This window comes from Micromys minutus (assembly GCF_963924665.1).
Source record: "Micromys minutus genome assembly, chromosome: 7".
Taxonomy (NCBI): domain Eukaryota; kingdom Metazoa; phylum Chordata; class Mammalia; order Rodentia; family Muridae; genus Micromys; species Micromys minutus.
Genome location: NC_137976.1, coordinates 73,903,862 through 73,927,944, shown reverse-complemented (window position 1 = coordinate 73,927,944; position 24,083 = coordinate 73,903,862). Strand labels below are relative to the sequence as shown.

The 24,083-nt window shown below is 51.3% G+C and overlaps 1 protein-coding gene across 1 annotated transcript in view; it reads right to left on the bottom strand.

Moving 5' to 3' along the window:
* Positions 1 to 1,276: 1,276 nt before the first annotated feature.
* The window catches only part of GNB1L (G protein subunit beta 1 like), a 54,822-nt gene continuing 32,015 nt past the window's right edge, over positions 1,277 to 24,083 (bottom strand). Inside the window, exons 2-7 of the mRNA XM_080918842.1 lie at positions 23,618 to 23,758; positions 23,086 to 23,211; positions 20,016 to 20,178; positions 15,915 to 16,013; positions 11,822 to 12,037; positions 1,277 to 1,582 (exon numbers count right to left, since the gene is read on the bottom strand). Of these exons, the coding sequence (XP_080774968.1) occupies positions 1,331 to 1,582; positions 11,822 to 12,037; positions 15,915 to 16,013; positions 20,016 to 20,178; positions 23,086 to 23,211; positions 23,618 to 23,742 (981 nt within the window). The 5' untranslated portion in view covers positions 23,743 to 23,758 and the 3' untranslated portion in view covers positions 1,277 to 1,330. The remainder of the gene's footprint in view (positions 1,583 to 11,821; positions 12,038 to 15,914; positions 16,014 to 20,015; positions 20,179 to 23,085; positions 23,212 to 23,617; positions 23,759 to 24,083) is intronic.

Sequence of the window (24,083 nt, the reverse complement as noted above, 5' to 3'; positions counted from 1 at the left end):
TGGTAACTGCCTCAGTTACCTCAGTATGGGGCAAAAGGCACATCCTCCCAACCACCTCCAAAGCCACATTCCCATCTTCCAACCACTGGGTTTCTTTCTTTACCTGGCTTCTCAGCTTCCCATGCATCTTTTCAACTGTGTCTAACTTACCACCAATCCAACCAGCTTTGTGGCGCTGGGACAGCAAGCCATAGTTCTTGCTACATGTATTGCTGGACCACACACTCCTCTCCTGGCCTCCTACATGTAATCTCCAGCTTGGGAACACCAGGCTGAACTGTGGCAATGTGACACTTTGAACACAGACACATTCAGCCTCAGCAGGCTACAGGGTGTAGTGTTTAAGTATAGACCAGAGGCCCAAAGGGCAGTTAGGATTCTAAGATCAGCAGTGTCTGGCAGGACAGCACTTGGGGTGCTCCAGTGCTTTGGGGCACAGGATTTTTTCTGGCAGTGATGGAAGGAAAAAGGTCTGAGGTCTACACTCCTTAGCTGCATCTTCACCTTTACAGCCCCACTCCCCTTCCCCTCAGAGGAGCCTGCTCACCTGTCAGCCATATGCTGAAGAGGTGTCAGGTGCTCCCTCCTGACTCTCAAGGCCTTGTTATTCCACACACCACATGCCTGTGCTTGCACCCTGGACACTACAGAGGGTCCAGCTCGTGGTCTGTCTTGGGGTTTTCCTTTGCCTCCTGCAGGCTCACTAGGAGACAGGCTGTTCCTTACCTTATACCGTCAGACCTCTTTTCCTGGTCTTCTATCTGGCCTTATACTGCATTCTACAAGTTTCTCCTTCCCTGACCACCTTGGTCACCCCATTATTAACTCTTTCCTGCCTCCCTCTTTAGGGAGCCCAGTTTCATCCATTCCTCAAGCTGTCCTCAGCCCTGGACACCAGCAGTCCCTGAACATGTCTGGGGCAATGTGCCAGAGGGTGTGGCAGACAGTCACTGTGGGATTGGAAGCCTCCCAAGGCCAAGTGCTGAGTATCTGCACCCAGAACTACTGCTTACCGTACGGCTGACACTGGGCCTGCTGGGCAATCTGTTCTGACTCTAAGGGAAAAACACGGGGGTATTTTCGTGGAGGTTTCAGGTTGGCAATGGGAAATTTACTGTCAATACCTATAGTCAGGCCACCCTGCCAGGTCTAAGTCATGCCTCTTACCAAGCTATAGGTGCCAAGTGTCTGAATGACAGTCACAAAAGGAACAGGGAACACAAAGAAAGTGGATCCCACGGAACTTTGGCCACAGTTTGCTGTCGAGAGACCTGATCTTCCCCAGGGCTGGGTCAAGACTGGAGTAAGACAGCAGTGTCCCACAGCTACGTCACGGGCAAGGGTAGAGTGACCAGATGCTGATCCGCTGGTCCTTTGACCCTGCAGCAAGCAAGCCATTAGCAGCAAAGGCCACGCAGTGCACAGGAGCACTGTGGAACGCCAGCACAGCCAGTGGCTTCATCGTCCTCCAGTGAAACACACGGATGCGGTGGTCCCAGCCTGCTGTGGCTAAGATCTTGTGGTCTGGACGGATGGTGACTTCGGCAATTCCGGGATTAGTGAGTTCATGAGTCTTCCTCACCTATGAGCAAGCAGAGCAGGAATACTGAGGCTGCTCCTGGATCTGCTGTGCCCTCACCCATAGACACCCCATCCTGCCTTCACCCAGCCCAATGGTCATAGGAGGGGCCCTCCTGGGCAACACAAGGCCACCACACAGCACAGTCGGTGTTTCTCCTGCAGGAACCTCCATGGAGACTTATGGCAGGTGGGTGACACAAATTTTATCAAAAATAACACCAAGAGGCAGAAAAGACTCAGGGATGTGGGAGGGGCTCCAGGACAGCCAAGAGAAGGGCAGGGTGCTAAGGTTTGAATGAGTCCCTCAGGAGTTCACAGGAAGAAACTTAATTCTCAAATTCTCCTATTAATGCTATGTAAGGTGGGGTATTTGGCAGGGAACTAGGGCTATGTGAAATCATAAGGCCTATTAGTGGCTTTTTCTAGGAGGAGATCTGAGCTGACAGCCTGTTGTGTCTTGTCTGGGGATAGTTCCCATGCAGAGACCGGCAGTCAGCAGATGCAGGCTTTGAACCTCCTGGTCTTCAGCGCTACTAACCAGATAAACCTTTATTTTTAAATAAAAATGATCTTCCTTTACATTTTGAGTCTGAGTGTTTTGTCTCACATGCACCTGTGCACTCTGTGCCTGCAGCATCCAGAGAGGCCAGAAGAGGGTGCTGGGAATTGAACTTGGGTCCTCTGCAATTACAGCCACTGAGCCATCTCTCCGGCCCCAAACTTCTATTCTTTATACACTGTCCAGTCCTAGCAGTCTGAGGAATTTTGTTGTAATAGAAAATGGAATAAGATACAGGGTTAGAGAGACAACACTGGAGGAGGCAGAAGAAATCATAGATGTCCTCACTGACTCTGGGACCCCATCTCTCTGTCAGTGTGGCCTATTCTTCTACACATTCTCTGCAGTGAATGCAAGACCAATGAGACCACCCAAACTTTACAACACTAGAACTTCAAGCTAAATAAAATGCCTTTATAAAGTTAGCCTGCCTTAGGCTCTTTGTTCTAGGAATGAACACAGCTCTCTTGGTTACAGCCGCCTACCCTGAACACTGCAGGCTACTTGACGCCTCTGTTCTTGTAAGCGGCCTGCCTCTCAACAACAAACTCTCTGTTAGTCCCCCTTGTCTTCAGTGCCTTCTAGTAGGGCTGCCTCACCCTTTTCAGACAGTGATGCACCACCACAAGATGACAAGGAGGCTGGGCATAGTGCCCTGTGCCTCTTCTGGAGGAAGAGGAATGGGTGATCTCTGAATGTGAAGCCAAACTGTCTACACAGAGTTCCAGGCCAGCCAGGGCTACTACATAATTAGAGTCTGCCTTAAAAAGGAAGGGAGGGAGGGAGGGAAGGAGGGAAGGAGGAAAGGAGGGAGGGAGGGAGGGAGGGAAGGAGGGAGGAAGGGAGGGAGGGAGGGAAGGAGGAAGAGAAGGAGGGAGGAACTGAGGGAGGGAGGGAGGGAGGGAAGGAAGGAAGGAGGGAGGGAGGGAGGAAGGGAGGGAGGGAGGGAACGAGGGAGGGAGGGAGGGAAGGAGGGAGGGAGAGAGGGAGGGAGGAAGGAGTGGTAAAGAGAACAGAGCAGCAGCGGAGACTGGAATGAAGGGGGATGGAACATGGAGAACAGTGTGACTATAAAATACTCCAGTGAGGACAGAACAGTTCAGACGAACCAGAGAAAGCATGGAGGGCAACGGAAGGGCAACTTCCAGTTACTGACACAAAAGTTTTAGACTCTAAGCCAAAGAAAAGGTTCCAAGAGCACTTAACAGTATGATATCCTCTAAAATGATTAGGGCCAAGAGTGAAGAAAGACCTTCTTCTAGCCAGACCCCCCCCCCCAAAATCACATGGAAGATGAGGGCACAGAAGATGCTGTCGCCAGAGAGTTCCAGGGCTATACGTGTGCCAGCAGACAACGGAGCAACACTCATACAGGCAGAAGGGAGTATGGTCCATGAGTTTTATACCCAGCCAAAGTGTCGCTCGACTGTGAGAGCAGTAGACAGACGTTTTTGGACATGTAAGAGCTGAGAGCTCATTGCTCCCGTACGTCCTTCTGGAAGAACAAGAAGACTAATTCCAAGCTTGTGGGAGATGGCTGGAGCACTGTAGCTAACAGTTTGGCACACAGCACTGAGTGTACTTACCTATAGGATTAGGCACAGACATGGGGATTATAGCTAGAAAACCAGTTATGTAACCAACAGAAGCATGGGTGGGGGATATGAAAGAAGGTGCTGCTCAGGATGTGGTCATCTGAGGTGATCTGACCTCTGCCATAAATGATGGTGGCTCTGCTTTCTCCTCCTCGCCCACCTGAGGGGAAATGCCTTGTTTATCTGAGACAATAAATATATTCTCTGGCTTTATGACTAAGTTTTACCCAAGGCTAAATTTAAGTCTGGGCTATGAAGAAAGAGACTCCAAAGGGTTAAGCAACAGATTAGCCAGGGTACAAGCAGAGAAGCGGGACTCCTTTGGGAAAAGCAGTAAGAGAAATCCTGGTACCCAACACTCAAGAGCTGTGACTGTTCAGCGATTATGCTCATCCTTCATAAAGTGGTGACAGCCAAGTGTCTGATGCCTTACTAGTCACCTTGCTGGAAGCAACCATAAAGGTGAACAAAACACAAAGTAATTGTTACAGGCTCTGGACGGCAGGCAGAGGCAGGGCCTAGCATTCTCTGCCTGGGGACAGAACTGAGCTGGAGTATAGCAGTCACATTAAACTGACGGGCAGATCAACATCTGTGGCAAGTAGAAGGCTGAGGTCTGTGAGGATAAGGTGGTGCAATGGTGGGAGCAGGGGCTTTGTGGGCTGAGGACTAGACATGGGTTCTCTAGGAGGCCTTGTCTGACGGCTGGCTATGTATGTTCAGAGCAGATGACAGGCTGAGCAGCGAGGCCGACGCTAGGCTTTAGAATGGAACAGCTGTAAGAGGTCACCATGAGAGCTAAGGACGGGACATCAGGCTCACATTAGGAACAAGACTCCGCCTAGGAGGGAGGCCTGGCTGCTCTGAGGGAGGAGCTGGGGTCGCAGCGGCTGAGATGTCTTCCACCACTGGCCACAGCTGATAAATACCAAACACCCTGCACGTGCCTGTGTGTGCGGGCGGGTACATGTGTGCGAGTGCCTGTGTGTGGTGGGGCAGGGGATGCTTAGCAGGAAGAGCACACTGACTGCCCCTTCAGAACACCCATGTGGCAGCTCACAACCACCTGTAACTCAGCTCCAGGTGACCCAGTGCTTTCTTCTGGGTCCCACAGGCACTTGTATACACAGTATACACTCACACACAACATAAACAAAAATTTTAAAACAAATCTCTTAAAAATACTGTGGTTTAAGTTTAATGAACAAAACAAAACTTTCTAAGCCAGGCAGAGGTGCTGCATCTTTAATCCCAGTCCTGAGGCAGAGGCAGGCTGACGGTTGACCTGCCAGCAGCCCATGCAGGTGGGACCCAGGAGTGTCCCCCACAGCGGCCATTCCAGAGCACAGGTACAGCAGGATCCACTCACATATACTCAGAGGCCACCACACTGGCATCCTGAGATCCCACCAGAGGACTGGAAAATGGCCTGGATTTATGGGAGGGAATGGCTCATGAATGCCCCAGCATGGGGCATGGTGGCATGTGACTTTAATCTCAACACTCAGGAGGCAGAGGCAGGCAGATCTCTCTGAGTTTGAATCCAGCCTGGTCCAAATAGCAAGTTTCTGAACAGCTAGGACTATATACAGAAACTGTGTATCTTAAAACAAAACAACCCAGGATAGTTCATTGTATTCTGGTACTTAGGAGACAGAGGCAGGATCGGGAGTTCAAAATCATCCTTGGCTACACAGTGTGACTGGGGGAAGTTTGGTCTGCATGTAACTGTCTCAAAAATTAAAATACAGGGGCTGGAGAGATGGCTCAGCCATTAAGAGCACTTGCTGTTCTTCTAGAGGACCCAGGTTCGATTCCCATCACCCACATGTTACCCATCAGCCATCTGTAGCAGCCGTTTCAGGGAATCTGACGCCTTCTCTGGCCTCTGCTGGCACCGAGCATACATCGTTAACAGCCACTCCCACACAAAATACCCACACACATAAAATACAAATACTTTAAAATGTTTTTAAAAATTATGAAAGAATGAAAAAAAGAAAAAGAAAGAGAACAAACAGTGGCAGCAGGGCAAAAGCTAGCTCCACAAGAGACACATCTACATCTTGGAGGGCCAGGAAGGGTTTACAAAACCTAAACCTTGGTCTGAGCCACAGACTTCTTTTCCAGAAGATGACTGGAGAAAACTAGGAAAGTAATTACTTTATTGGCTGTTGTTGAGCTAGCTTTCAAATGCATAAAGCGAGAAACAACAACGGGGATGGAGAGGGGGAAAGACAGGGCCAGCTTGGCCCTCTGCAATGGGCCTTGGCCGCATGTGTGCCTAGCCAGAATCTAATGCACAACTGTGTACCTAGAGAGACAATTCTTCTCAGCCATATGTGGTCCACTTGTGCAAACGGAACCAGCTCTCTGCATTTCAGAGAACTGAAATCATCCAGACCTTGTTCTCAGACCACAACGTAATTAAGTTAGAATTTGAAAACTAAAAGATATCTGGGTGTGGGGTGGGAAACCATAAAAACACTCCAATCAGCTCAGCTCAGAGGCCAGGGAACAAACGAATTCCAGGTCTGCCCAGAAGTGAAGCCTGATGGTACCTGGGTGTGAAACTCAGCTACAGGGTCACAGGTACGGGAACACAGACAGAGGAACTGAGTCTGACAGGTGCTATGTCCAGCGTGACCAAGTATGCCACCAGGACAGTAAGAAGAGAAAGAAAAGACAGGGATAGGACTGAAGAAGAATGTGACTGACGTTCACATATCTGTCCCCAACAACTACAAAGTCTTTACAATTAATGTTTAAAATCTCGATAAACATGATCTCCCTGTCACCCCCCCCCCATCTCAAGCCCAGCATGCAGAGTCCAGACTGAAGCAATTCAGACCAAGTGTGTATGGAGCAGAGAGAGGCCCCACGCCTCCCTCCACTGGACCTCCAGCCCTGCAACTGTGAAACAGAAACAGACTTAGCCACTGAGCAGGAGAGCAGAGGTGGTTCCGCAGCTCTCAGCCCCTCAACACCATCAGTACGACTATGTGGTAGAAAAGGCAGCTGTCAGTCAACTGGCAGACCCAAAGTGACCCAGCAGAGCAATCAAGAAAACATGGTGCTCTGAGTTAGGTCGGAACTATTGTTTTTGGAGATGGAGTCTCACTATTGGGCCAGAGTGGTTTTCACTTCCTAGGCTGGAATGATCTGCCTGCCTCAGCCTCTGGAGAGCAGACACTACAGGCACACACTGCCACGGTAGGCTTCATTTTACTGCTTTGATACCAGAGGGAAAACAACAATCTCGTTTACTAAAAATCAACAGGCAAGGAGAAAAGCCCAGGCTGTAGAGACGGTTCTCCGGCAGTGTCTGTCTGAGCCTGGACTGCAAGCGTCCACATTAAAAGCCCAGTGCAATGGTGCCTGCCTACAGTCCCAGGTGGAGATCCCTGGGGCTTCCTGGCAGCCAGTCTAGGTGAACTGGTGAGCTCCAGGTTCAGTAAGAGACTGTCTCAAAGAGTGAGAGTGGAGAGGGTTGGTGAGATGGCTCAGCAGCTAGGAATAAGTAAGTTCTACTCCTGCTTGTAATTCACTGCCTGTAACTCCATCTTTAGGATAACCATACCCTCTTCTGGCCTCTGCTTACATGCACATACACACACTTTAAAATACGGTGAGTAGGGAGTGACTGATGTACCTGCATAAACTAGTGCACACACACACCTGTACACATCTGCACATACACCTGTACATACATGAACACACATACACAAATAAAAGAAAAAGAAAACCCGTGTCAGTCATGGAGAGGCAATAAACACCTCTATCAAACCCTAGCCTGCACTCACAGTTCTTCCCCCACAGACACAGACGGAACTTCACCCAGTAAGAACCTGTCACTACACAATGGGAAACATGGCTTCCCTGCTGAGTTCCATCCAAGGTGACCTGCTTATATGACAGTCTGGGTTCCAACCAGTGCCATCAGCAACTCGGTCCTCCAGCTTAATTGTTGCTGTTCCCTCCCCTGCCCTTCCAGCCGCCTCTCCAGTGCCTGCCTCCAATTCCTGGACCTGCTGGCACTCTGTTCACTGGCCCTGCCCACATCTTCCAGCTCCTCTGCTTGTCTCTTGTGGGTGTGCTGCTTGTGTGTGTCCTGGGTCTTCTGTTCACTCCTAGCACAGAGCTTTCCCCGGTGTGCGGCACAAGCATTAGAGGGGCGGAGAGCACAGCTGTCCCTGAGCTCAGGCAGTCTCTGATGGCTGACACGCACCCTCCAACGCCCCTTCTACATAGCTCTGTCCTCGCTGGGCTCCACACACGGGCTGCACTCAAAGCCTGCAGTGGGGCAGGATGTGGGGCAGATGCTGTGGTGTGGTTCGCCTGAGCATGTGGGGCCCACCCTGCCTGCAGACAGGCTCGGTTGTCCTCAGACTGAACGCTATGGTCCTGTGGAACCTGCACAGCAGACTGGATTGACAATTTTACCCTTTTTTCCCTGAGGTAGAGTGGGGACTGTTGGGCACTGAGAGTTCCCACTGAAACCCACTCAGAGCCCTGTCTCGGGGACACTTCCCAGCTATCTCCTTGTCCCAGGAGCTAATCAACACTGCCAATTCCCAGAGAGAAGAGAGAAGCTTTTGCCTAGCTGCTAAGTACTCCTTGTGCTGGCGAGGTCCAACAGAGCCCTGACTGATCCTCAGAGGCAGAGGTGTGCAGGGACAAAGGGTAGCTCTCACACTCACTTCCCCTGCCTCCATACTGGTTCTTCATGTGAGAGGGCCAATCTGCCAACTCTGACCAACCATGGCCCTCTGGGATAGGAGCAAGTCCATGCCCACCTCACGCACACTTGGAAACAGAGACGGCCTGGCTGGAGGACTGGGATCTTCAGGAAGGTGCAAGACAAGGAGCCTACTAGGAACTTCAGCTGGACAAAGACCAGAGAATGAGAAAGATCTGCAGGGACGTGGAGGAATGGTCAGGACCTGTGCTCCGATATTCTTCATGTGAGTACAAGTGTGCACCATGCCTACAACCCCACTGCAAACCCTATGCTCTGCTTCGGTGTGCATGGGCACTCTTGGTGCACATGAAGATGACCCTGTGGTTTTCTGACTAGCTTCCCCCAGTGACTCTGAGGGGCCATGACCATAGCACAACCAGGACTGCAGGCGAACACAAGACTGGCACACTTATGCTAAGCAAACTGGGCTGCTCTGGCCCAGGGTTCATGGAGCCTTATTATTACTTAAAGATCTAAAATATTGGCTGTAAATCAGTCCCTGCATCAAGGCGGAAGAAGGAGCAGGGCCTGGGCACCACCTGTACCTGACAATGCCTGAGGCTCAAACTTGATGGCTAGCAGCGGAGCCACCTCAGGGAGAAAGGCTGGAGGTTTTCCAGCCGGTCGTTTCTGCAGGCATACTAATGGTCATAGCAGCCCCTCCCTGACTGAGCTCTGGCCTGGGCTCAGGACCCTCCAGAAGGATCTCTGGTCACCAGTGTGGCTCTTACAACTCATGACCTCAGGTGCCAGGAATGCTCGGCGCGGCGCCATCTGGTTCTGATTACCCATGCTAGGCTGCGGGCGCCTCAGCCAGGGATCTGTGTCCCAAGTGGCTGGGAGATTGATTTGGGCTCCTCAGAGGCTTTAGCAGGAGGATGTGAGGAAGGCACGTCTGAACCAATGTGGGGCTTCGGCCAAGGCAGGCAGCCATACTTTGGTGCCATGGCACCAGTGAGGATGCTGTGGACTAGAGGTCACCTTGATGGCCCTCAGGTGTTAAGAATGACCTCAAATAGCTTGCCTTGGCAAATTGATGGATGCTTCCTTCCCAGAGACCTGAGCTGTGTAGAACTGGACCTGACTCTGGGCAAAACAGCACCTGGCTTTCACCAAACCTGGGAGCCATTCTCATCTTCCCAAGCAGGAAGGCAAGCTCAGCAGGGGGCTGGGGCTCCCCACCTCCTTTGATGTGTACTGCTGAGCCAGGCCCTGCCCACCTCACCCCAACTACTTCCAGGCTGCAGTTCCTAGTTCCCCTTCTGCTTTAACTTTTCAAATCATTAGTAGAGTAAAAGTTCATCTCTGGACTGGAACATGCCCATAAATTAAGTCTTAAGTTCCAGCAGCTGTTTCCCAAACATGTTGGGAGATTCCAAGTATCTGGGCTGGAAGGGCTTCCTCCTGGGTGCGGGGCCCCAGGGGCCTGAGTAGGAAGGTGTCAGTCCTCTGCACTGGGCCCACAGGGGGTGCTGCTGCTCTCTTCCAGGCTTCAGAGGCAGGAGGGTGAAGGAGCCACTCAAGCCTACCTGCTGGGCTCAGCACAGACAGACTCAGTGGCTGAGTTCTGTGCTCTCCCACATGCTCAATGCAGACCATGGTTCTGAGGACTTAGGGACTTTTCTGAAGGTTGGAGGCCCCTCCCTTCACAGAAAGGGACCTGTGGGTCTCTCAGACACTGAGGGAAGGATGGACAGATTGACATATAGGGCAATCTTGTTCTGAATCCAACTGGACCCCCCAGGAATGATCTTAGTGTAGAGCAATGGACCAGAGGGGCCTGCTTCACCAGTGGGCCTACCTCCCTTTCCTACCAGGCCCTGCTGGTGGGAGGCCGGGTTATCTGTGCTGTCTCTGCTCCCCAGGGGGCACTCTTGGATCTGTCCCCACTTAGTCACTTCCTTGCCCTCAGAACCCCAGGCTAGGGCATGTCACCTTTTGGGCCTTTCTTACAGTTCTACTCCACATCAGCCTCCTTCTGCTCCAGGACTTCCCTTTCCCAGAATGGCCTCATGATAAGGCCGTTTAGACCCTGCATGCCACTCGGCACCAACTGAGCCCTACCTTCACCCACCCACCCACAATGGCTTAGGAAAGATGCATGGCCAGACACCCTACCCATAGCAGATACTCTGAATCCATTATGTACCCCAAACAACTGGACCCCCAGGGATGGTCCTGGCTCAAAACTATGGCTCAGAGTCTGCCTTACCAGTGGGCCTCACTGCCCACCTGCCTTCCCTACTAGGTAAGAGGCACTTAGGCCAAGACCTGATGTCCAAAGCAAACCCAGTCCTCAGCAGCAAGGCCTGAGCTGAGCAGTGTGAGGCTGCTGAGCAAGGCTTCCTTCCTACTTTGGGAAGGTGGCAGGAATGACTTGTAAGAAAACCTCCTATTGGATGGAGGCAACCCGAACCATTAAGTTGGTAGGGTTGGTAGGGTCCCCTAAGCTCTATCTCCGGTGCTCTGGCTAAGTCCAGTGAGGCTGGAAACTGGGCTATGGCCACACAATATTCCATAGGGCACGCAGCTCTCCTGCCAGGGCTGTTTCTAAGTGAACAGGCTCATTTCCCACCCTGAGTCTGTGTAACCCAGCCACCTTTGGGGGCTTGGCAGCCTGTTGTCTTGCAGGTCTGCAAAAAAAAAAAAAAAAAAAAAAAAAAAAAAAAAAAAAAAAAGAAAGAAAGAAAAAGAAAGAAAAGAAACCAAACAAACAAACAAAAAAACAAAAAAGCAATGCTGGATACATATTCCACAACCCCTACCACAAGCCCTCCACCCCAAATGGGGAACAAGCCAGCTAGGCCCCTTATGCTGCACTCTGATGGACAGAGGCAATTCTGGGGCCATAACAACTGGGATGGTCCATGAGACATTGTGGGGTTGTCTCTAGCAAGCCCTGCTCAGCCAAGGCCTTCCTGTGGGCTCTCCTGTTACGCGTGACCAGCAGCCTCCCTAGGACCAGCTTATAGATCCTACCAGGCCATGGCTTTTCAGGGCTTTCCAAGTTCTCTTTTCCTTTTCTTTCTTTTTTTCCCCCTTTGATTAATCAGTTCCTTACTGACCACATTCCTCTGAGCTTTCACAAAGGAGTTTGGTCTGCCTGGACACTCCGTGCCTTTCTCTAGACGGACAAGACTTGATGGCTGTTAACCCGAGGTCCAGGAGAAACCCAAACCATGTGAATGGTGAGCCCACGCCCACTGGCCCTTGCTCCCCTACTGCCTCTGAGTGATTAATTAGCTAGGGAACTGCAGCGGCTCCTCTTCATGCCTAAATATTGTTTCGGCCTATCAGACTGTTAGTGCAGAGCAGGATAAATGAGGCCCGGGCCTGTGCACTGACCTGCAGGGACTGCTGATCGTCCAGGCTCCAGACAGCCAGTACCTTCCCGGCAGAGCCTGAGACGCCCTTGGCCTTCTGAGAGTCGAAGTCAAGGCCCATGACAGGCTCCTCATGGCAGGTGATTTGGCTGCACACCTTCCTCTCTGAGATGTCCCACAGGGTTACCGATCCATCCTCAAAGCCAGCCAGAAGGAGGGGGCGGAGACTGGAGTTGGTCTGTGGAGAATGGCACAGTGGTTGGATCCCAAAGGATCTTGTCTTCAGTGAGCTTTAGGGCTGTGGGAACAGCTGTCTCTCTGGCCACGCCCAGAAGTGGGTTGGCCCAGAGAACAGTTCCTTTGCATTCCATATAGCCACCAGCCTAGGCTCCACGTCCTAACCGCCTCCTGCACCCCTCTCATGGGGCTCGTAGGGCCACTGCTTAGTACCCGAGGAGCTAGAAGTAGAGTCCAGAGGCCTCACACACTCATGCATTGCTACCTGCACTAGATCCTGTCCAAATCAGGGAAGACATGATACCCACTGGCACTCACCAGCACCCTGGGGTGGCTAGGGATGGCCTCATTCCTCCTCACTGGCCACTCCTTGTTGAGGCCAGTCATCTAGAACCAGGCAGGAAAACTGAGCACTCAGTGAGAAGGCCTCTTTGGGCTTTGTTAATGGAGGTGCAGAAGCCCCCACCCTTGGAAGCTTGATGTGAGAGGCCCTCACTGTCGTGATGGATGAGGATGAGGGTCAGAGGGCTCTGCGCCCTGGGCTGACGCTCGTTTATTTAGCCTCTGAAACAACTACAAAAGAAGAGTGCTGCAGGATTCCAAGTCACCCTCGGGGACGTGCCATCAGTCCCTGCACACAGCAGCCTGAGAGAAACTGAACAGGGCTGAGCAAGGAGGCCCAGGCTGGCTGGAGGCCTATGGCATGCAGCTATCAAACAGCATGAGGGAGGACCAGGGTGGCTCTCAGAACACCACAAGCTGTGGCTGAGGTGCCCAGGATACCTTGGTGGGAGGGGAGGGGAGGGCCCACTGTAGACAAGCATGTGGAGGGACGGCCACAGCAAGGAAAGTACACAATCTCCAGGCTTTCAGCAAGTACAGTGAACTTGCCAAGGCCAAAGTGGTCATAGAGGTTATCTCTGACTTTAGAAATGGACTGTAAGTTGGTTGTGTCCTGCTGGTGATCAAGTCCACACATATGAAACAGGAAGGAATGAGGTACCTGGGAGGAGGCATGAAGCTTCCTGTTTTCCGGGTGATTTATTTTCAACACCATCTTCAGTCCCTCTCCCCTAGGCCCAGGGCCCATACTGTGCACTTTGACCATAACCCTAGAGGCAGGGTTGTCTCAGGTCTCTGAGCGCCTACCTAGCACAGTGGCTCTGCCTGGCTCTGCAGGGGCCCTGGCTGCACTGATGTTCCTGAGCTTTGTCACAGCGATGAGCTCCCTGCTTGTGTTTCTCGACATGCTCGTGACTATGAGTTTTGAGCAGCCACAGATTATTCAGAAGCCACTAGAAAAATCCCTCTGCCTGGTGGCCAGAGCAGGGGCCTGCTTGGCCCAGAAGGTACACCTAGGATTTTAGCACCTGCCAGTTGTCACCACAGCCCAGTACCTGGCCACGTTACTCAATCTGCCCTGGTCACTGCAGCCTTCCAGTGACAGGCACCATATCCTGGACACGTGTCCTTGTAGCCTCTGGTGGTCACGGCCTTGATGCTGCAGGCCCGGGACCTGAAGTCATACTGCCTTGCCCTCTTTAGCAGCTTTCCTTGCCCTAAGCTGGGACCCAGAGACAAAAAACTGCAGCTTTTCTTGCCCTTCGAAGAACAGCCTGAGAGATGGTCGTAGGCCAGGGGCAAAAGCAACCCTGAAGTTGTGCTAGAACTCAGCTGGAAGAGGCTCCAAGACTCGGCCTGGGAACCTTCTAAGGGTGGGTGCTGATGGTAGCTCATCCTATAATTTACCGCGGCAATGCAGCGCAGCTACTTTAGGGTGCAAACTAAAGATAGACCCGAGTATTTCAGGAAGAAATCTGCCAAGTCAGGGTACTTTGCCACGCTCGGATTAGAGATTTCATATTCTAGGATTTCTGGATTTAGGAGAAACAAAGAGCGTTCTTACAACCAGAGGCTTCTTGCAGCTGCGGGCTTCATGTTGGATCTGCATCACCAGCAAGGCAGCGAGGTGTCTTGTCAGCCATATTAATTACCTTAACAAGTTTGTACATCCCTTTCTACACATTTTTTTCCTGATGGAATTTTTACACGATTGTGCAATGACCTATGTTTTCCAGGGCACAGAATAGGAATGAGCAGCTATAGGTGCCTGTGCCAGGACTGTGTACCATGGTCACTTTCCTGGACACCTCAGTGTGAGGAAGGTTGGGGGGAAAGATAAGAGTACATTTATTTTCCCAGGAAAGTGCCCAGAAACTCTTGGGGAACTGTGAACATACTGAGGCAAGAACTAGACTCTGCCTGAGTCAGGCTGCAGATTTATAGGCCCTAGGAGCTTTGTCAAACAGGGTCTGCCCTGACTCTGCCAGGAAGCTATACAGCAAAGACACTAGGATCAGCTTACTGAACGCTCCAAATCTAACTCAACCTTCTCAGTTAAGAAACTGCAAGGAGCTGGAGGAATGGATCAGTGGTTAATGTACTGGCACCTGCCTGGCAGCTCACAGCTGTCTGTAATCCAGACACAGGGATCTGAGCTGTCCTTTGACTTCATAGGTACCAGGCACACAAGTCACCCACATTCATGTAGCCAAAATACCCATACATGCAAGATAAAAACTAAAAAGGAAATTGCAAAGAAAGCCAACTGGAAGCAGGCCAGAAATCTTTGTGCCATCCAGACAAGACAGAATCCTTGGGGAAGGCACAGATGCCCTTCCCATGCCTGTGGGTCATGCGGCAATTCCAATTGAACAAGCCCATCTCAGCTCACAAGCATCCAAAGAGGCAGCAAGCCACGAGGCAGAACTTACCAACAAGAACTGGGAAAATGGCTAAAGGGCTACAAATCCCTCTCAACATGGGCGATACCCTGTGACCCTCCCATCCCTGTGTCTGTATCAATGAAGACACTGATGCTGAGGCTTCTGGAATTCTTTGCAGATAAATACAGTAAATGGATGTGACCCAGGAAGTAAAAATAAGGCCAGGGACAGCCTCACCTTGAAAAGGTCTGGGCCTATGTGTGTGTGTGTTTGGGGGAGGCACAACTCCAGATCCTAGGCTGTGAGGTCTACTTAGGCCCAAGTTTTTGCAGCAGCCCCAGGAGACAGCACCTGACTCTCCACTCTCCAACAAAATAAAAAAGTCAAGAACGAAGAAAATGGCTGCAGGGCTGGAGAGATGGCTCAGTGGTTAGAGCACTGACTGCTTTTCCAGAGGTCCTGAGTTCACCTCTCAGCAACCACATGGTGTCTCACAACCATCTGTAATGAGATCTGATGCCCTCTTCTGGTCTGTCTGAAGACAGCTACAGTGTGCTCATTAAATAAATAAATAAATAAATAAATAAATAAATAAATAAATAAATAAATAGCAAAATCAAGAGGAAAAAAAATCTATAATTTAAAAAAAAAGAAAGAAAACGGCTGCAGGGTAGACCTCCATGGAATGGCCCTGGAGAAATGATGCTGATGTCCCTGGGACCTCTGCAAATCCAAGGAGTGGAAACAAATGAACACCTGGCACAGCAAGGTCTAGGCAGGCTTGCTGGCATTAGTTAGCTTTTCACGCAGCTTCAGCAGAGCAAAGGACCAAGGTACCGAAGGAGAGAGCACACTCTTCTGGGAGCAGGTTCCACGGCTGACCCAACTATCCCTCCTCCCAGCCACATATGAGCACCTGTATGCTCTGGCCAGTCTGTGGAGGGTGGATATGGACACCTGGTTTCTCTGAGCATTCTCTTGGGGTGATTTCCAAGCACCAGCACCAGCTTTGGGGAACCTGATGTCTTGGGCCACAGAGGAGAGCAGGTACATAGTATGTAAGGGACAGTGACCATAGATTTTATGGCAAATCCAACCCTGAGTGGGGCATGACTCAGGGCTGTTGGGTGTGGCTGGCACATGCTGTCTTACCTGCCACAGCCCCAGGCACATGGGCATGCCTGGCTTGGCATCTGCCTCCGGCTTCAGGGTGCACACTGACGTCTTGGATGGCATCTCCAGAATCTGAACCTGACAGTGAGAAAACAAGCTGATTTGGGCTGATGCCAAGCCAAGTCTATGCTATGCAAACAAGAGACGTTTAAGGCGATTAGCCAAGGCTGCTGCGAGTTTCTGTCTGCTCCTCTCCCTGTAGGGACCTGAGAGCAGAGCCTCCTAATTAGTCTGCATAGGCTAGAGGGCTTGGATGCTCCTGGGGTCCTCACAAAACAAATGCTCATATCACTCCTGAATGACCAACCTTTCACCAGCAAGCAGCTAGCACAATGCCTTTCTCCATCTTGTCATCTGGGCAAAGCCTGGTCTACGTGGTCCTGATTACTTTGGTCATTCTCTCTCCTTTGCTTGTCTCTCTTGCCTGGCTAGGATTTTCAAGGGCCCTCTCTGAATAATCTCAGGCATGTAAAATGATACATAATCTGTGTAGAAGGCCCGGACCAACCTAGGAAATCAACATTTACCCAGAGCCAAGGCCAGCTCCACTGAATTCTGGTTTCCTAATACCCAAGTACCTGACTTGCCAACCCAGGCTACTGAGATGCCCAGGTTTTTCAGTGCCTAGGCTGAGATGGGTCTTGTGGCCCACATGGCCCAGCTTCCAACGTAGGAAATCCAAGACTGTTTATATGCTGGTCAGCATTATTCTTAGTGGATGGCCAAGGCCCAAGGCCCAGATTGGATTGGGTTCCCAGACACCCTGTTTCTAAGGTACTAACCCTGTACCCTCATCCATTTGGGGGGATACAACACCTTTCTCATGAGCTCAGGGAACAGAAGGGCCCCACATGACATGTTGCAGCCTAGCATCAACCAGATGTTTCCTATGCCTTTTATCTGCGAGGAGTTCTACTGCACTGTTGGGCTTATGTATACTTTCTGGTGTCATGGGGCTGTGTGGGTTCTGGAATCCATGAGCTTCTCCAGATATTAGCAAGAGCAAGAACACAGATATATGCCCTAGTCTCCATGCACACCGCATCAGAGCTCCAAAAGGTGAAGGCATCAACTGCACAGCACATCCCTGGTATGGCCAGACTAGGGATGATGTCTGAGGGGTAAGAGCTATGTTGCCCTTTCAACCTATGCCACAGAGATGATCCTGTATCAGCCAGCTGAGTGCTATGGGATAGCTTCCAGGCAGAGTAGAATGCCAAGCACATAGCCTGCTCTGTCAGTTAGAGTCTTACTGCTGTGTCCACTTCTCAGAGTGGGTGACCAGGGCAATCTCACCAGGGTCCCCACAGTGTTTGGACTTCTGATACCCAAGTTGAGCACTAGAAATGGTTCAAAGTTCTCTGTCCCATCTGCTGTAGGTGAGTCTAATAACCTCTGCCTTTATAGTAGCAGGAAAATATACTCAGGCCTTTGGGAGACAGACTGGAGTCTGAAGAACCCTTGGCTGCCTGTGGGAGGTGGTAAGGGAAGGGGTTATGTTTGGAGAAAGTCAAGACAGAGCTGCTGCAGGGGAGTGGAGATGGACAGTGTGGCCGTGGGCCTGCAAGCCCACATTAGAACTGCTCCCAGGATGGAAGGCAGAGAGAAAGGGGAGCGGCTCCTATCCAGAGCCCCGCCTCCTCAGGCCCATGGTCCTCTACAGCCAGAAGCACTGAGTAGGCAGCTCCTAATGGCGCTGGCAGATCAGGCCGGTGTACTGGGTTAGGCTTGGCTCCTGCCCAAGAAAAGTCATTTTGTCTCCAAGCAGATCTAGTTCATAAATAATGAGATAGTAACAGGCATTTATTTGTTCATGATTGCATTTAAATCACCAATTAGGAGCTACATACACTTTTCTTGCTAGTTTGCCAAAAACCTGTTAAAAGTTTTATTAATGTGAGGGGCAGGAGAATTGCTTCCTCCTCTACAGCAAGGCAGGTGGTACTAGGTCACCACAAGCCACAGACACACAAGATGCCACTCTGGGGGTTAAGAGGGCTTAGCCACCCTCAGGCCATGGATCAGTAAAGTCTTTCTCTGTGGAGGTCACAGGCTTCTGTTTTAACCAGCTTCCCGGCCCTCGCCCTCAGTGCAGGTGGCACTGTATTTTCAAAACAATTTTTATTACGTTTATTTGTGTGTGTGTGTGTGTGTGTGTGTGTGTGTGTGTGTCTGTGCTCAAAACTTTTGTGAATCAGTTTTCTCTTTTCACTGTGTGGGGTCACAGGATGTCAGCCTAGGTAGCAGGCACCTTTACCCACTGAGCCATGTCAACAGCCGGACACTGCATTTTCAGAAGCAGCCAGCACATCCTGAGCAAATGGTTGTTTTTCAGTCAGCCTGGAATCTGCCTAAACTAGGCCCTGGGAAACCATAGCTGGCTTAGGCCCAAACAAGGTCTGGGAGCCTGCTCCCACCCCTCACGGCTGTCTGGGTGGCCACACTTGCCCAAACCTAGCATTTTTCCTTTTGGAAAAAAAAAAGCTGGAGTTGGGTGCCAGGTGGAGCGCTCCAGTGTCTGTAGGAGGCTCCAAGAGGCCCGGGAATCAGGCTAGGAAAGGTATCGGCCCTGGGTCTGACCTGATCCTGCTCTTCTGACAGAGGATGGTTACTGTGCTTTCTACACTCTGGTTTTTTAAAGATTTATTTATTTCATGTATGTGGGTACATGTCCCTGTCTTCAGACACACCAGAAGAGGGCATCAGATCTTATTAGAGACGGTTGTGAACTACCATGTGGTTGCTGAGAATTGAACTCAGGACCTCTGGAAGAGCAGTCGGTGCTCTTAACCGCTGAGCCATCTCTCCAGCCTGCTTTCTATACTCTTAATACACTCTCCTGATCAGACTCCTAGACAGTCCTGGGCTTGCTGTCCCTCTTCTTATCCTGAGAACAAATTTGAACAGTTCCTACCTGAGGCTCCTTGCCACCCAGCCTCTCCCTGCTATCACAATGGGGTCTAAGCTCTCACGACTATTGTCATGGCCTGTGGGCTGTGCAGATTGTGTATCTGACTTCCTCATCCCCAGGCTGCTGCACTACCCTCCTCAGAATGTGTGTGTGTGTGTGTGTGGAGTGCAGCGTTTGGATTGGAGCACAGGCTGTTTATCACGGGCTAGGCCTTGTGCCTGTAACCATGCAAACAGGGTGATGGCTGATTCTATAGAAAGAAGCCCTACGACAGGATTAGTTTATCCTCACAGAAAGCAGAGGGTCCAGAGCTGTATCCTGACTCCATCTCCTGGACTCCCCATTACTCTGGCCTCACTGCTGTTAGGTTGTGGTTTTCACACATCTTTTTTTCCTATTCCTTTCCTTTTTACCAGAGTTTTTGAACAGTTTGTTTCACAGGAGGCCTGGGTGCTGGGAGTTCCCCTGTAGCTCTTGCTGCCTCCAGACTTGCTCCTGTTCTGGCTTTTGAATTCAGGCTTTATCCTCCCTTCCCCAGGTATGTGGCCACTCCCATCTTCAGTCAGCCTCCAGAATCCACAGTCTTCACAATGTCATAGCTCTGTCCCCCACTGTCCCCCTGCTGCTCCAGTTTTCTTCACTGTGTCACTAGATTGATGTTTCTGGTGCCTCACCAACAGGCAGTGCACCAAGGCCCCAATTTCTGAAGATTCCTCTGTGTGTGTGTGTGTGTGTGTGTGTGTGTGTGTGTGTGTGTGCGCGCACACGAGCACACACGCGCACATGAATAGATATATGTATGCTTGTCTATGTGGATTCCTCTCTGTATTTTTGTGTATGCACATGAATATGTGAATAGGTATGTATGTTTGTTTATGTGTGCACACATATAGACATGGCCCTAAGTGGCCTTCCTCCAGGAATAGTGTTAAGTCTCAAGGTTTGCCTGATCCCTTCCTGATTTTCACCATTGCCCTTAAAGGAGACGGCATCACAGATGAGTAGCCTGAGGCTGCTGAAGCTGCAGTGAAGTAGGTAAGCCAGAGGCCTGCAGCTGGCAGAGTCCTGTGGCAGTACTAGGCCCTCCTTACTGTAGGAGGACAGTGTGCAGGCTAAGACAAACCCAGTGTCATTAGTGTATGGAAGGAGCTCCAAGGACTGGTCCTTACCTCATCGCTGCCCTTCCCTGGCACAGCAAGCATCCAGCACAGCTGTCCCCTGAGCAGGATGGAACTCCTGCAGAAGCCCACACTGTCCAGCTGAAGTGAGTCCGTGATGGTGTTCCTGCCCTCTGCCAAGTCCCACAGGCAAAGGCGCAGGTCCCGGCCCTGGCTGACAAAGCAAAGGGAGGGGTCTGTTGAGACACTGTAAACATGTATGTGCCTACCTGGACCAGCATCTGGTCCTTAGCCCTTCAATGCTGAATGTAGCCATATTTCTAGAAGATGGCTAGGTAAGCCTCCCACCATCCAGGCCTCAGGCCTCGGTGAGGAGGGCTTCTCCCAGGGCGCTGAGGTAGGACCGTCAGTAGATTAAGGATGTGGACACTGAGGCACACCCCTATGGCCAGTCTCCTGCCGTCCCAGTGTAGCTAAAGCATACCTTGTACCCCTTTCCTTTCTGTAAACTGTCGTTAAGGACTCAGAAGTCTCCCTCAGGTCTCTTCCCAAGTGGATCTGAGACCTGCAGTCACTTAAGTGCCACGCAAGCATGTTGACGGCAGCTCTGTGCATCATCACCTGAGCTGGAAACAACCCAACTGCTCTGCAACAAAAGAATGGCCAAGTATGCTGTGCCACAGAGTGCCACTCAGCAAGGGAGGGCGCCAACTGCTGACATGCAACAGCTAGACGGACACTGAGTTGTGATTTGCTAAGTGAAGGAAGCCAGATCTGAAGGTTCTGCTATATGTAACTACACTCCTGTGACATTCTAGGAAAGGAGGGCTAGAGAACCAGGAGAGGACTGACCACAGTGGGTAGCTCTGGGCTTTGTGGGATGGCAGGCTGTTTAATGTGGCCTTGGGGAAATGGACACAGGACAGTGCTGTGCCAAACCCACAGACCCACAGACAGTGTGACTGTCACTGTGCACAATGAAAACAGCCCCAGCCAGCTGAGTGAGAGCCAGAGCCTATGAGGGACAGCACTGTGGCTGTGTGGATGACAGTGCACTGGGCCAGGAAGCTCAAACAGAAGTGGACCCAAGGCACACAGAACCATATAAACAGTGGCCCCGAGCTGGCCTGGCTTCTCACATGCATCAGTTCTGCCCTCTCTGACAGAGCAGAGCCAGTGGTAGATGCAGGTCAGTGTCAACATGTGTGTGTCCAGGTACACACAGATAGAACACACAGCGGAAAATAGGTGAACGACTGTATGGGCAATGTAGGTCTACCACGGACAACCAGGGTCATTGGTTTTCTAAACACAACAGCCAGGTTTCCAAAGACTCATTGATTTCAGATCTTTATACAGGGAGCAGTGGAACATGCCTTTAGTCCCAGCACTCAGAGGCAGAGACTCAGAACCTGGCTGGTCTACAAGATAAGAAATGGAGGTTGGCCAGAACCACACAGTGAGGACGCACCCCCTATCTCAAAATCGAACAAACAAAATGAACAAGAAACAAACTTCAATCTGTTGGGTGCTGACAGTGGGCCCAGCAGACACCGTCCACCTGTGTGACCAAAGCCAGCCTCTCCTGCCAAGGAGCCCCAGGGACTCATGTACCCTCCAAGCGCCACAAGGGTGGCAGTTACCACACTGGGCTTTGGCCTCCTCCCTGAACCCAGGACCTCAGTCTTGTCCTCAGTCTAGGGGCGTTCTACCCTACAGAGCACTTGAGAAGTACTTTCATGAGTGTTTCATGGGAAACAGGAAACCAGTCCCAGAGCCCACAAGTAGCTGCTAGGGTTTTCTTCCTGTCCGTGGCCTTGGATACTGATGTCAACAGGGTTGAATCTACAGGGGAAGACCGGAAGGCAGGCTTTGCCTGAATTCCACATCAGCAGCACATTCCAGAGAAACTGGATCTAAACGAAGCAACAGTGAGCTCTGGAGACAGGTAAGGATGTCCATCCATGACTTAGCATGGGCTTCTCTTTGACCCAGGAGCCTGGCCACATGGGAGAAGGCCTAGCCAGTGTGACTCCAAAAGACACCCCCAGGAGAGTGAAATGATATCTCTGCCATCTTGATGCAGAGATTATCTGTGATAGAAGAATATTGATTCTATCTAAAATATAAAAAGGACTTCACATGTCAATAAGAAAAATGCAACTGGTACAATAAAAAAATGGGTAGAAACCAGTGCTATCCCAAGTCTCAGCAATCCTCCTGTCTGGCTTCCAGAGCACTGAGACCACAGGTAGGCATTAAATACTTGGGAGTCTTTTAGGTTTTTTTTTCCTCCTCACTTAAAGTTTAGAAAAACTCATAAAATCATCTCCTTTTCAAGACAACATGGCCAAACAGTGGGCGGTGCTCCAATGCTGTCCTTGACTGCGAAGTGGTTACTCAGGTGCCACAAGGGTCTGCGTACTCCTGAACTGGCCTGGAAACATGTAGTTTCACAATGACAAAGGTAAAGAAACACCAGCTGGTGCAGCTCTTGAAAGTGCTGGGGTCCTCCAGCCTTGCTGGATATGAAAAGCCCACCGCCCCTTCCAGGGCCTCTTGAAGAAACTTGGACTCAAACACATCTAAGGCCAGGTAGCTTTGGTAGGCTGTGGTCTCCAGTGCAGTGCAAATGCACCTGGGCATTCCACACCCAAGGCCCCAACCACAGGCCTCCTGACCCTCAGTGGGGACCGCAGGAGGGGCTGCAGCTGTACCACCCTGGGTGGGAGGGAAGATGTTTAAAAGTATCCACCCCAGGCTACCCTTCATGTCTTCCAAGCTAGTAGGCTTGGTCCTGCCTTATCTGTCCCTGCTGGTACCTCCGCCCACTTCTAAGCCATAGCCTTTCCCTCAGCTGCCTGCTGGGCTGGTAGCAGCTACCTCAGATGACACCCTGCAGCCCCACACCTGTCTCAGGGCAAAAATGGGCCCCAGGGAAGAGGATAATCCCACCTGACAGAAGTCAATTGTCTGAAGGCTGGAGCTGGCCCTACACTGTCCACAAGCTACAAGCAAGCAGGCTAGATCCAGTCTCCTCCCCTCTCATTCACTGCCATTCTGCTGTTAAAGAGCTCCCAGCATAAGTCCCCTGGGACCGCCCTGTGATGCTGTAACCCACCTGAGGAGCTGTTGTCCCTGTTGCAGTGTCCTCAGCCAGATTACACCCTGGCCCCCATGACCATTTAGAGTGGCAGCTATTCTTCTTGTTTGCAGGCTCCAGATGTGCACTAGGCCATTCTGAGACCTGTTGGAGAGGAGTCAGGAACAGGCAGGTCAGGGGCTAGAGCAGTCTTGAACTCAGTCCCGGCCAACACCACACACAGCCAGTGGATGAAGATACTTCAGCTGGAGAAGACGTGACTGAAACAGGTGGCTGGCTCTGAACCAAAGGTCAGACAAGCATCCCTTCCAGCAAAGGTGGCCAGAAGGGCCAGGGGATGGGGATTCTTTATCAGAACTCAGTGTTGTGGGACAAAGAGCCATGATTCTGCCCCAGTAGGGAGTTCAGAACGCAGTGTCGGTCTGGTTCTGAAAGCGAGGCACACACTCCCTGCACAGTGCCCTCTACCAGCACCTCAGACAGCACTATGCTCTATGCAGCCCCAGGCTGGACCTCACCCTGGGCTTGGGGCAGGACAACTGTTACTCACCCCGAGAAAAGGAGTGGGTTCTCTGCAGCTTGGGATGGTGGGCAGAAATGCAGCATGTTCACGGCTGAGTGTGTGCCTCGGAGGACAAAGCTGGGACTAGGCGGCGGTGGGAGCAGTGCTGCCATGTGGGTAAATGCAGTCCTGGAGTAAAGGGAAGACGTGAGAGCCAAGAGTGCTCTACATACCTCTAGAAGGCAGCTGCAAAGAGACATCTAAAAAGCTGTTGGCTCAGAACCCAACTTTTGCTCCTTCTGGAAAAAGGATACTGCTCTCCATAGTTCACACAGGCTCAGTGGCTAAAGAATAGCCAGGTCTTGGCCACAGGACTGCCCCAAGTGCCCATCACTGTTCCTGATGGGTGTCTCCTGCCCTGGAGCCCATCTTATGTATCAGCTCTGGTATTACCAAGGTCCAAGCCTGCCCTTCTTGGCATGCACAGCCTGGGTACTGTGTACAGCCCTTGCTG